Here is a 12,956-nt window from a genome sequence, read left to right as displayed (position 1 = left end):
ATGTGATCTAGGTTCTGTCCCCTCCTATCTCCTGGATATGATTCATTTTGTGTCACTGATTATTTCCTCTAGTTTGTCTTTTCCCCCGTCTACAAACAGGCTTGAATCTCTAAAGATGAGTCCTTTGATCTTGCCTTCCCTTCAAGTTTCTCTTCATTGCCAAGCTTCAGACCCTTTACTGGTAAACTGAACAAGAATACCTTTTTGAATACCTACTGTGTACCAAACCATTTAGCTTCAGTGTTTCTAATTTTCACAACATACTTGGGAGGTTATCATCCCAGTTATATAGGTGATGAAACTGAAGAGTGACCTGCCCAAGGTTACAAAGCCAGCCAAATAATAGGTGGAATTCATTCAATCTAGTCTGGCCTCGTATTGCTCTTAGTCACAAGAAGTACTGCTTTATATATTAATAGATTATGTTCCTATTATGAACCAATAGCATTACTTCCATTCTACAAATGAATAGGGGTCCAGGGAATTTAAATAATTTATTTAAGGTTATGAAGCCATGTAGCAAAAATGGGATTAAAATGCAGATTGGCTTGATCCCTAAACCTAGGCACTGTCCACCATTTCATGCTGCACAATGGATCCTGCATTCATAACTCTGCCTAGGGGCACCTGGGTGGCTCAGTCAGTTAAGCATTTGCCTTTGGCTCAGGTCATGATCTCAGGGTCCTGGGATTGAGCCCTGCATTGGGCTCCCTGCTCAGTGGGAGCCTGTTTCTCCCTCTCCTTCTGCCCCTCCCCTGCTTGTGCTCTCCCTCTCAGATAAAGTCTTGAAAAAAAACAAAAAACCTCTACCTAATAGATATAGCAAAGGTGACCAATGACTTGTCAAATCTAGTGATCCCATTTAAACTTTACTGAGCTTTTCTGATTTAACACTATTGACTAACCTCGTCATTCTTGAAACTATTCACTTGATTTCCACAATACTGTTTTTGTGGCTCTACCTCTTCAAGCCCTTTTATCATTTTCTATCTGATCCTTCTTACAACTTTTCTGCACGTCCCTAATCTAGGTATTACACTTCTTGGCCTTTCTCTCTTCATACTTTATAGGAAATGGTTGCCTTTCCTTTTCAGAATATGATTTTGCTAGTCTTATGTAGTTTGGCTTTCCTCCCTATTCCCCCCAATAGCACTCATCAATTCCTGCCCTTGAATCATAGTCTCCTTGATCAAGTAAAATTTGGACCCTGGAGTCCAGTGATAATATAATCATAAGCAGGCAGATAAGGATGCTACCCTAGTAGGTTGGTTTCATGAGAACTTTTCAAATGTATGACTTTCTTCATGGAGACTGGTTTTTCAGTCAAATCCACTGTTGGAGTTAGATGCTTTAGTTTTTTATTGGCAATTATCTTTGCTTAAGTAAAACCTAGTTACTACGTAAAGAATGCTATTACCATATTAGGAGACGTATTTCATTTATGGGAGACCATTCACTATTCCTAATGGAAGCTTATTCTTTGAGCAGTTACTTGAAATGAAAATGGGGATACTGCAAGAGCTCATTTTAGTAGATGAGACCACATTGTTTCTGTAGTGGAAACAATGTAATGTGGAAATTTGTTAAAAACAGAAGTGACCATGTTTTCAGTTGAAATGGAAATTCAATTCAACAAACAAGATTTTAGTATCATGGCTATGAGCCTAGGAAAAGTATTTTGCTTAACTCACTGAATGAAATTCAGAAACACATAAAAGGCAAAGAGTTAAGGGAGGTGCTAAAATTCTAATCTTGAAGGGGGCAGAAGCAGTCTTGTTCCTAGTCTTTCTACTTCTGCTCTATAAAGCTGGCTGCACCAGATTAAAAGATCTAGCTCACCTATCCTGTTGAGTGCAAAGGTCTGCTGCCTTGAAGGAATTCAGTAATTGTTCACTGAATGAGGTAATGGCTTTGTCCAAGGATAGTCTTGTTAATAGTAGCATAAAATATAAAGTTATTAGAGTAATTGTCAATTACTCATCTTTGTAGGCCATCAACTCTTTTCAACCGACTTTTTCTCCCAACATTTCAAGGTCTTTTTAAAATTCATGAATATTTGGAAGTTAGATTTTTGAAGCCTAAAGCAAATGAAACTTCTGATTAACTCTGAAACAGTCCTGCATTTCTGCAAATAGCAGAAGTTATTTTTAGGACTGAAATAATGATCTCACTTTCCCAGGCATGTAGCTTCAGCTGTTTTGATTGTGGGCAGGTCAGGAATGTCCAAAATTCATACAAGAATTCATGGTGAATCTCTGTATAAACAAACACGGTATTTCAAGAGGGACTGTTGTATTAAAAAAGAAACTACATACAATAAAAGATGCTGGCTTGTATTTTCAACATTTTGAAATACAATACAAAAAAATATTTTTGGTAAGAAACATTCCATAGAACCTTTTGGGGCTAAAATAGTTTAAAAAATTAGGACAAATTAAAATTATACTCAGTGGCCTGGTCTAATTTTAAATGACATGAAATAATGCACAAAAGTTTAGAACAGATAAGGAGGGATGCTGACAGGTATGTTAAACTTAAGGATTTAAAGCTACCAAAGCTAGCATGTCTATACAAATTCTATAGAAATTATTTTTAAAACTGAAAGACAAAGTGCAGGAAACCCAATTAAGGCAGTTAAAACTGATTTCTTTGGAGGGGGGAGGGATATATAGTAGAGATAGGATTGTTAGGGAAACTGGAAGGAGTAAGGGAGAGGTCTAACAACCATATCATTTTCCAGGATTTGTCTCATCTACCTTCCTTGGAAGATGCAACTAACAAAAGCCGATTTTGGTAAATAAGAAATTTTAAACAAGTAAGTTTTTATCATAAAGTTTAATTATGGTTCAGAAAAAACTGAGTGAATAACTTTCTCTGAAAAAATATACTGACTCTGTGTAGACTACAGTTATTTTGGGAGGGGGCTGGTAAGTTAAATTGCCCTATTTTCTATTCTGAAAATCATAAAAAGTCCCATTTCCAGTCTGATTATAGAGATGCATGTGCCCAAAATGGCTGAGAATAAATACAAGAAAGGCAAAAGCTGCAAAGCTAAGGGCATGCAACAGACTCTAAGAGAAAGTCTCAGAAATACCCAAAGTGGCAACAAGGAACGTTTGGCTGGAATTTGAAGTTCTTTTCAGTCATCTTTGTCTTTTGCTCCATGTTTAAGGATGCGCGTGAACTCAATATAATTGAAATTTCCCTTTTTGTCAATAGGCGCTTCTCTGTACAGCTCATCCACTTCCTCGTCTGTAAACCGATCTCCCATGGTTGTCAGCAGCTCTCTCAGGTAATCTTCCTGGATGGTGCCTAAAGAATAAAGAACTGGGGATCAGAATACATACTACTCTGAGGAGTAACTACAGGGAACATCTACACTTGACCAAGCATGCAAATATAGGAAATATGGGCTCTTCACATGTTTTAAGCCAGCCTCAGCAGACAGCTGCCTAGCTCTATCATCCTGCTCTGCTCTATTGACTTCTGTCCACAAGTCTTCATAATAGGGCCTAAACTACACCTAAACAACAATAAAGTACGATTAAGGAAACTAAGCCTCATGGTTCCTTTAAAGTAGCATGGTTACACTAAGTCTTTTTTTTTTTTTTTTAAGTGAGCTCTATGGCCAGTGTGGGGCACCCCTGGTCACACTTACTCTATAAGCAAGTAACACTAAAATACCACATCATAAACATCAATAAAGTGCTTCGGTGGAAAGAATACTGGAGTCTTGAGGTCCAGGTTTTTGTTTTCAAGATTTTATTTTTAAGTAATCACTACACCCAATGTGGGGCTCAAACTCACACCCTGAGATCAAGAGTCACATGCTCTACCAACTGAGCCAGCCAGGTGCCCTGAGGTCCTGTTTTAACAAGTATGTTATTACTTCAGGCATTTCGTTTTATCTCTGACTTTGGGTTGTTTGTTTTTTATATGTACAATGAGATTTTTAATGTTTCTTTCTTTTTTACAAATCTAATTTAAATTTTGTAACAAATACAGCTGGGCCCTGAGTGTGCAAAAACATGAGTATATATTTGAGCATTACCTATGTCGCAGACACTGGGCTAGGAATCGGGGATGTGGAATGGTGAGTCAAAAGGTGTGCTTTTTACTCTGGATCTGTGGTATCAGGGTTCTGATAGAGAGCTTAAAAAAACAAAAACAAAAACCCCAGATGCCACCCTTGATTTATTATCTGGCATTGATTTCTTTTTTTTTTTTTTTTAAGACTTTATTTTTAAGTAAACTCTACACCCAGCATGGGTCTCAAACTCATGACCCTGAGATCAAGAGTCGCACACTTTTCCAGCCAGGCGCCCCATGGCATTGATATTTTTAAAAGGCTCTCCAAGTAATTCACACCATGATTGAGAACCACTAATGTACTAACAAAAGTTGATAAATGACCAAGCACAGAGATGTTTGAAATTCATGAAGTAAAAGAAAAATCTGACAATATTCTTGTATGTGAAATTAAGCTAAAACATTGACAATATATTTCCTATAAAATGAGTTTAAAGTAGGTCAGTTCACAAAAGAAACTCTAGACTTACGGGGTTTTTCCTAATTCCATTCTACATTTTAAAATGTTTCTCAAATGTTAGACTTCTAGCTTGTAGAAATAAATTCTCATCTCCAACCAAGTAATTCAACTATCACATAAACCTATCATCGAGTATGTGTGAGGACCTGTGGTAGGTGCTAAAAGGGGTTACAAAGATGGGAACATAACACTGTTGAAGACACAGAGCCATTGCTGATTGGGAGTAAGTACACAACTGAATAGAAGGTCAGGAAGAGTACGTGCCAGGAGAGAGATAATAAAATACTTTAGATGTGGAGAGAAAGGAGAGGCTTCAAGTTTTCCTGGAATGAGGAGAAAATAGTATAAAAACACAGGTAAGGCTCTATAAAGAATGTGATCTTTGAGATGAGTCTGAAGAATGGATAAGACATTTTACTCTTTTATGGCTTTATTCCCTTCCATTAAAAAAAGTAACAATTGCTCACAGTCAAAAGCTCAATCAATACAGAAGTGCCTTAAGGAGGGAAAAAAGTAAGTTTCCTCTGCCTTTCCCTCCCCACACCCCATTTCCAGGTATAACTGTTAAAGAATTTCAGTTTTAAGAGGAAGGAGAAGGGGATATGATGAGGAAGGCACAGAAGCAGCAATGGTGGAGGTAAGTTTAGGACAACAATGCATAGAAGAGCTTGGAAGGTGGTTAGGAAGATGATACAAGAGTCAAGGATGGTATACCTGAGTAGGCCTAATGAGGCCATATTGTGTGTGGAGACTGCTTCTAACAACAGACTGTACTTGACATTAGGGGCGCCTGGGTGACTCAGTTGGTTAAGCATCCGACTCTTGATTTTGGCTGAAGTCATGATCTTGGGGTCATGGGATCAGGCCCCACATCCAGCTCTGCACTAGGCATGGAGCCTGTTTGAGATTTTCTCACTCCCTCTGCCCTCCCCACCGCCCCTCTCTTTACCTCTCCCTCTCTAAAATAAAATAAAATAAAATAGTTCAAGTAATATGTAACTAAAGGGTATACCTTCTTTCTCAAAAACCTTGCCATGTGAATTACTCCCTTACGTGTCCCTTATGTGCACTTCTGCCAAAGGATCAAGCATTTACGTAGTTAACTTTTGGGGTTTTTTGAGAATTAACTCTATGCCAGCAGTATGCTAAGCACTTTATATAAAGTATCTCACTTCCTCATTTAATCCTCACAAAAACCCTATGAGGTAGGTAATATTATTGACCATTTTATAGGTACAAAAACAGAGGCTTAGAGAAGTTACTTGCCCAAAATCACACAGCTATCATATAGAACAAGCATATGAAATCAGGGAGCCTGATTCTAGAGCAAAAGGTTAGATACTAGATTTAAACAATCTGAAGGCTGAGAGGTACCTGATAAACAAATACAAGACTGTACTGAGATCATGGCCTATAGCAATTCATACTTTTTCCAAGATTGCTCTGGTAAAAGTTATTCATTCAACACAATTACTGAGAGCCTAACCCTTGTGGAGTTATTCTAGTAAAAGGGCAACATAAATTTCCTAGAGAAGTTCCAAATACACCTATTAAATTGTTAATTAAATATTTAAGGGTAGAGGCAGTAAAATGAGTGATTAACATGCCACAGGAAAAGCCTGTCCCACAAACAGGTATTGTATAAACCTGAGGGTATTATGTCATCATATTTCAAGTTGTTATATGTTTTAGTTACCATAACCAAAAATTAAATCACTTGGTAATTAAAGGTTACCTCAGACTTACCAGTTGCTTCTTCATCAAAGCAAGCAAAAGCATTTCTGATGACATCTTCTGGATCTGTGCCATTTAACTTTTCACCAAACATAGTGAGAAACATGGTAAAATTTATGGGCCCGGGAGCCTCATTCATCATGGCATCCAGATACTCATCAGTTGGATTTTTCCCTAAATGAAAAGGAGGGTCATAATTTTAATTACATCACAAAATGCACCAAGTATTCATCATAGTGAACATTTTGACAAGAGAGATTATCATTTATACAGTTTGCTGTTTATATTCACACACAAATAGTAAAACTATTTGGGAAAAAGTCTTCTCAATAAGTAAGGCCTGTATTAAAGAGTCTAGAGATGGTATGCTATTCCTTTGGGATGTTAGAAGGAATAGTGCTGGTGTCCTCATAATATCAGTGTTTACAACACACACATATAATATGCTGGCCCCCGGCTCAATCCTGAGATCTGACCAGAAATTTGCAGGTGGTCCAAGGACCACACTTTGGGGAACACTGCTCCAGACTTTAAATCTTGGGAAACTACATCATTAGATTGGCTCCACAGGCATTACAGAAATTCTATTTAGTCTTTAATATTAAAACTGATCATTACCTAGGGAAGCAAGCATATCATGCAAATCTTCCTTGTCAATGAAACCATCTCTGTTCTGATCAATCATGTTGAAGGCTTCTTTGAACTCCTGAATCTGTGACTGGTCAAACATGGCGAACACGTTGGATGTTGCGCGCTGGGGGCGCTTCTTGGTAGTCTTGGTCTTTGCCCTTTTGCTCGACATGGTGGCGTTTAAATCCTAATTAGGAAGGGAGATACAAAAAAAAAAAAAAAAAGATTAACAAAAAGTAAACTGAATAAAACTTCCTGACATGTCTGAGCTAGTTAGAGATGTACCTAAAAACTACTCAGCAGAGTAGTATCACTTGGCAAAGATATCTCACTCAGCTAATCAATATGATACTTATAGAGCCAAACTACAAAGAGAAAAACCAGACTCATGTTTCAGTTCACTCATCCTTAGTAGTCGTAACATCTAATCAACAGTCTGTCACTAACTTCAAATTCCAGACTAAAACCAACATAAATTCAAAGCTCAGAGCCTATTGACAAGATTGTATGTTCCCCAAGCTGCTGGATAGCCAGATAAGGTACTGATAATCAAATCTACTGGTTTAATAACCATAGAGAAAACAAGAAACAAACAAAAAAATACAGGTACCCTGGAGAAACAGTACTGGTTCTATACTTCAGTGCTATGCCAGTACTGGGGAATACTAATTCATCTTCAACAAGTCTATTCTGCAGCCCTAGCCTAAGCTGGCTATCCCATTCTAAGGTGGACAGAAAGTAGGAAGGAAGACTAATTGATGGAATAGGTCTTCGTCTCCTAATCTCCACTGTCAAATAGCATTCTTCCACTTGCAACTAACAATTTTTATTGCACCCTCACTTCTGGAATCAAAGTAGTTTAAAAAATGTATTTGTTGAAAAGCTAACTGAAAAAGTATAAAAAACTATGAATTCACCTACAATTTATTTCCACTCTATCCAAACCAGTTTCTTGCACAGAGCCAAGTTAAATCATTTGAGGTCACTAAGTTCTCTAGACAAAAATCAGCACAACAGTTTTTAAAGCTATTTACTTTTTAAAAAAAAAAGTTTTAAAAAACATTTTAATAGCTATGGAAACAAACTTTGTTCTCTAATCTAAATTTATCCCTGTAAAATTTAAGTTAAAAATTAAAAAAAAAAAATGCCTAATGATACCTAAAATGAAAAGGCAATTTTTTCAACATTCAATCTTTAAAAGACGATAAAAATTTGTTTGGAGTTAAAAACCACATAGTCATCAGATAACAAAATTTTACCGTACCATCCTTCAGAGCCCGGGTGGCGATGGTAGTCTGCAAAACCTCTAACCAGCAAGACTAGGCCACTGTATTGAGTTATATTCTTCCAAGCAGGCCTAAAATAGGCACTCCTGATTTCACTCTCTGACTAGGATAACAATTTAAAGCTTACGTTCTGAAAACAACATTTAGCTATGATGTAGCAAAACACTATGCCCTTGCTCTAAAAATAAATCTGTGGACTGCAAAGAATGAAGTACTACCTAGATCTCAGCACTGCAAAGTGACCTTAGAATACAATGCTTCCTATGAGCTTAAAGTTATTTCTTACATTCTTCCCTTTATTATACCACATCACCCAGACTAAACTGAATTATAGAAATAATCAGAAAAGCTCTGCTTCAGATTTTTTTTTTTTTTAAGCTAAATCTGTTCTCAGATTTCAGTAGGAAATTCCACAAAGAAGAGTCACAAATTCCAGGCCATCCAATATAGCACTCGGTGATACATGGAATGTGTTGTTGGTAAGATATACCCTACACAACCCAGAAGTTAGGATATACACTCCTCCCTAATTTTCAAGTTTCCTTTAACCACAATTTGGGAGGCTGCCTGTCATAATTTATCTGCACCATTCTTGAATGTGTATTTTCATTCTGCAACACCTTTTGGGGGCAGTAAATACCATTATCGAAACTACATAGGGTTGTCATTTTTCCCTCTATTCTAAATGTACTTTTAAAAACTACAAAGAGTCACAGTGTGTATCATTCCTCCATTTCTTAACTGTACTCCAGGACTTGGGGTGAGTGGCAGAGACCCAATGACGGGCACAGAATTACCAGTCCACCTCTCTTTAATATTTTAGGCATGCCATGTCTTTGCAAACCAAAGCATGTCTTTAAAAATAGTCTGTTTTGTTTGACAACATTGTCTTCCCCTCATGAGGCAGGAATGTCAGTTATTTTAAGAACAAAGAAACTGATGAGAATTATAGGTCAAATGGTTGGCACATTTTTTAATCTATAAAACCTCATAATATTAAATTTGGTGGGAGGGGTGCCGGGGTGGCTCAGATGGCTGAGCGTCTGCCTTCAGCTCAGGTCATGGTCCCGGGGTCCTGGGATCGGGCCCCTTATCGGGCTCTTGGCTTGGTGGGGAGCCTGCTTCTCCCTCTCCCTCTGCCTCTCCCCCTGCTCATGCTCTCTCTCTCTCTGTATCTCTGTGTCTCAAATGAATAAATAAAAAATCTTTAAAACAAAAATTTGGTGGGAGTCCTCTAAGTACCTTTTTAAAATGCTTAGTTTGTGCTATAAAGTTATAGATAAATATATGTATTTGAATTTTAAAGTATTTCCCATTAGTCTTTCTTTTAATCATGCATTATTTAAATCTCTATTCATTGTAAAATAGTTTGTAAAAGTTATAAAGTCTTTTTTTTTTGGTCAGCACGGACAATGTCTCAAAGAATTTTCCTTTAGCTCAAGCAATACTTAATCATCAATCTTTAATATCATTTAATTACACCAATGTATATCAAATGTCACTAGTGTTAAGCACTATTTAAGAATTAAGAAATGTAAGGCAAGTGTCCTATCTTCAAGAAGCTTGAAGTTGGGGAAGCAACTATAAAGAAATGAAATGATTGGTTAATCTTATGAAATGTTAGTTTTCATTCCTGAAGACTCTCAAGTTAAAACAATGTGTGACAATAATGAAAAATAAAGGTGGTACATGATCTATCAAATACTGTGAGTTGAGAAAGATTTTTTCTAAAGGATTGAGGAGGTGGGGAAAGACCTTGAAAAACCCTGCAAGACATCCTTAGAATTAAGAGATTCAGATATTAATTTTAATTCTAACAAATTAAGGTAGTTAATTCTACCAAAACTGGTAGTATAATGTTAGGCAAGTTACTACCTGGGCCTTTATTTTTTCAAGGAGGTTGTGTTCTTGTCTATGAGTTTATCTCCCAGCAGAAACTGGGAGCCTTCCAGCAATAGGTAGTTCAGCTTCACAGTAAGTTGTTCTAAAATAAGGAAAGTGTGGGGTTTTTTCCCTATCAAACTAAACGTATGGGTGGAGGGGTGCCTGGGTGGCTCAGTAGGTTAAGCACCTGCCTTTGGCTCAGGTCATGATCCCAGGGTCCTGGGACTGAGTTCCGCATCAGGCTCCCTGCTCAGTGGAGAGCCTGCTTCTCCCTCTGCGCCTCCCCCTCATACCCCTCATGTGCATGCATGAGCACTCTCTCTCTCTCTCTCTCACTTGCTATATCTCAAATAAACAAATAAAATCTTTAAAAAATAAAAATAAAAAAAATAAAAGTATGGGTGGAATAAACACTGATGTAGAGGGAACCAAATCAGGGACAGTGCTATGATCCCAAAGAGCAGATCACTTATGATATTGTCACTGTCCTCCTTTCTATATGATTCTAATTTGTTATCCACTTTTACTTTCCCCAAACAAGTGAGACGTGTAACTCTCCTCATGTTAGAAATCTTCCGCAAATGCACAACTCCCACAGAAGTTTAGAAATTAGGGTAAAAAACATTGAAAATATTTCATACATCAATGTAAGTATTCTTTATATAGAATGGGAAGATGTAGGCATCTGAGATTTTTAAGTTACGAGTATTCTCACTCATTCTAAGTTATAGCCTGGAGTCTATTTTTGAAGCAGTTAATGAAAGATCTCTGGCGTGAAGGCATATTTGTTGTATGAAACTTTAAAGCAGGGAAACTTGCAGTGCAGGCATCTATGAAATATGAAAGGATTTCAGATGCACAAGAAAGTGAATGAAACAGAGCCAGTGGTGGTCAAGAAGATTCAGTTTACAGATCTAAAGGAGTATAACCTTGTTTTAAATCAGGAGAGGTTAAGTGTTGGTAACAATTTATGTGTGTGTGTGTTTTAGCTTGATCAAATAGGAAGAGACTCAATTCAAGGTTATGACAAAAGGAGGGATACAAATCATGTAAGAAAGATGTTACACTAGATTAAATGGTAGAAGAAAAGCCTCAAAGAGGCTTTTCCCACACATCAAGGGCAATGGGAAGATTTTTCAGCCTCTCTAGATACTATGGTTTCATTTATAAAATGGGATTAATCCATACTAATATTGATTACTCTAATTAGAATCCTAGAATGTAACATTTGTAAAGTGGTAATAAATGTAAAATAATCTAGAGATTTTTTCCTACAGAATTGACACTAAAACTGATAGTATTCTAGGAAAATATGACACATTCTTTAAGGAAAAACGCCCATCTTAGAAAACACTTCCTAGTGGGGCGCCTGGGTGGCTCAGTCAATTAAGTGTCTAACTCTTGATGTCAGCTAACGTTGCAACCTCAGGGTCTTGAGTTCAAGCCTCAGGATGGGTTCCACACTGGGCCTGGAGCCTACTTAAAGAAAAAAAGAAAGAAAGAAAGAAAACACTACCTAGTGTGATAGGATGTAGTATCCAGACCAAATCTCCTGTTTCATTTAATCAATGTACTTTATCCTCAAGCTAAGCATATTTGATTTTTTGGAGCCAACCGCAGTTTTTAAAAATACATTTTCAGATTGGTGTTTCCTTTCCAAATGAACCAAGTTTTCATTTCCTATGCAAACTTCCAGCTGAAGGTAGGATTAGATCTCAGACTGCCACACCCAAAGTTCTTCGCGCTAGACAAGAGCAGTTAATTAGTTGTCAGGGTTCACTTGCCAGTAAAGCCTCACTCTTGAACATCTGAAGCTTTTGTGGTTAAGTTTCATCAAAGCCTTCCAGAACATAAAACAAATAGTAGTAATTTTAAGAAATACTCACTTGATCTTCAGATATAAAACATTTTGCATTTAAGTTAAAATCTCAACTCTTATTTCTGCTCCAAAGTTCTGTTAAGAATTCTTTCATATACCTACTCAACTACTTTAAAATGAAAGATTTTGGCAAACTGACATAACCCAAAGTCTCCACCCAAAAGGAACTTGGTGTTGCATTCTGGAGTTTTCTCAAGCTGCAAACTAAACCCTTAACCCCTTTGTAAAATATCACTTAAAAAAAGTTCTAATTATAGAAGTGGATGCTGAGCTGAGGAAATTGCTAATTTGAGTTGGTTATTCCTACTAAACGCAGCCACACAGCTGCAACAACAGCTGCAGCACGGGGGACACTTGGGCTTCGGATTTTGAGCAAACTCTTGAATCCGGCAAGTTTACGTTAGAAACTAAACTTAGTGCAGGAGTCAGCGCCGCGGGGCTCGGGTTTCACAGGCCAGGCTGTCGCCGAAGATCGCGGCGCCAGCGAGCGAAGTCACACTTGCTGAGCTCCAAGTTTGGGCAAAGGGACAAAGTTCGCGCCTCGGGACTTCCGGGCGTGGCCTTCGATCCCGGAGCTGGCCGTTGGGCTCGAAACCCGGGAACCCGCTAGGACACCTGCCCAGGTGAGCTCCCGGCGCTGGCGGCCCGCCGCGGAGCGCCGCTGCCCACCCAGCCGCCCTGCGGAGATGGGCCCCCGGGGATGGGCCTCACGCGCCGGATCGCGAGCACCACTCACCCTGCACAGCTGCGAAAATCCGAGCACTTCGGTAACCCCCTCGCTGCCCAGGCTGCTGCTATCAAAACCCTTCTACTCCCAGAGCCCCCTAAAACCAACACTTCCGGCCTCCGCTTAGCAAACCGGAAGGGAGCCTAGTCACCATTGTCGGCCGACAGAGTGGGCCTGACTTAATAGAAAGACGACGGGTGGGGGGAGTTGCCAGTGTGCTAGAAGGGTGCAGTTTTGAACGAGTGCACGGGAAGGAGTATAAAGCGG

The 12,956-nt window shown here is 38.4% G+C and overlaps 1 protein-coding gene across 2 annotated transcripts; it reads right to left on the bottom strand.

The window, feature by feature from the left end:
- Positions 1–2,820: 2,820 nt before the first annotated feature.
- LOC123852734 (myosin regulatory light polypeptide 9) lies at positions 2,821–12,951 on the bottom strand. Of its 2 annotated transcripts, none has more exons than XM_045886983.2 (4): positions 12,699–12,951; positions 6,902–7,100; positions 6,296–6,457; positions 2,821–3,312 (listed from the first exon to the last, which is right to left on the bottom strand). In XM_045886983.2, the coding sequence occupies exons 2-4, from the start codon at positions 7,083–7,085 to the stop codon at positions 3,140–3,142; spliced, it is 519 nt and encodes a 172-aa protein (XP_045742939.1). In that variant the 5' UTR covers positions 7,086–7,100; positions 12,699–12,951; the 3' UTR covers positions 2,821–3,139. The 2 variants fall into 2 exon arrangements, with proteins under 2 accessions (XP_045742939.1, XP_045742941.1); XM_045886985.3 differs by lacking the exon at positions 12,699–12,951 and adding an exon at positions 8,178–8,331.
- Positions 12,952–12,956: the final 5 nt, after the last annotated feature.

The sequence above is a fragment of the Mirounga angustirostris genome, unplaced genomic scaffold, assembly GCF_029215605.1.
Source record: "Mirounga angustirostris isolate CCGP_5_RB_7025 unplaced genomic scaffold, mMirAng1.0.hap1 SCAF_14, whole genome shotgun sequence".
Classification (NCBI taxonomy): domain Eukaryota; kingdom Metazoa; phylum Chordata; class Mammalia; order Carnivora; family Phocidae; genus Mirounga; species Mirounga angustirostris.
The sequence above is the reverse complement of the archived record's forward strand: the minus strand, read 5'-3'. Positions and strand labels throughout refer to the sequence as shown.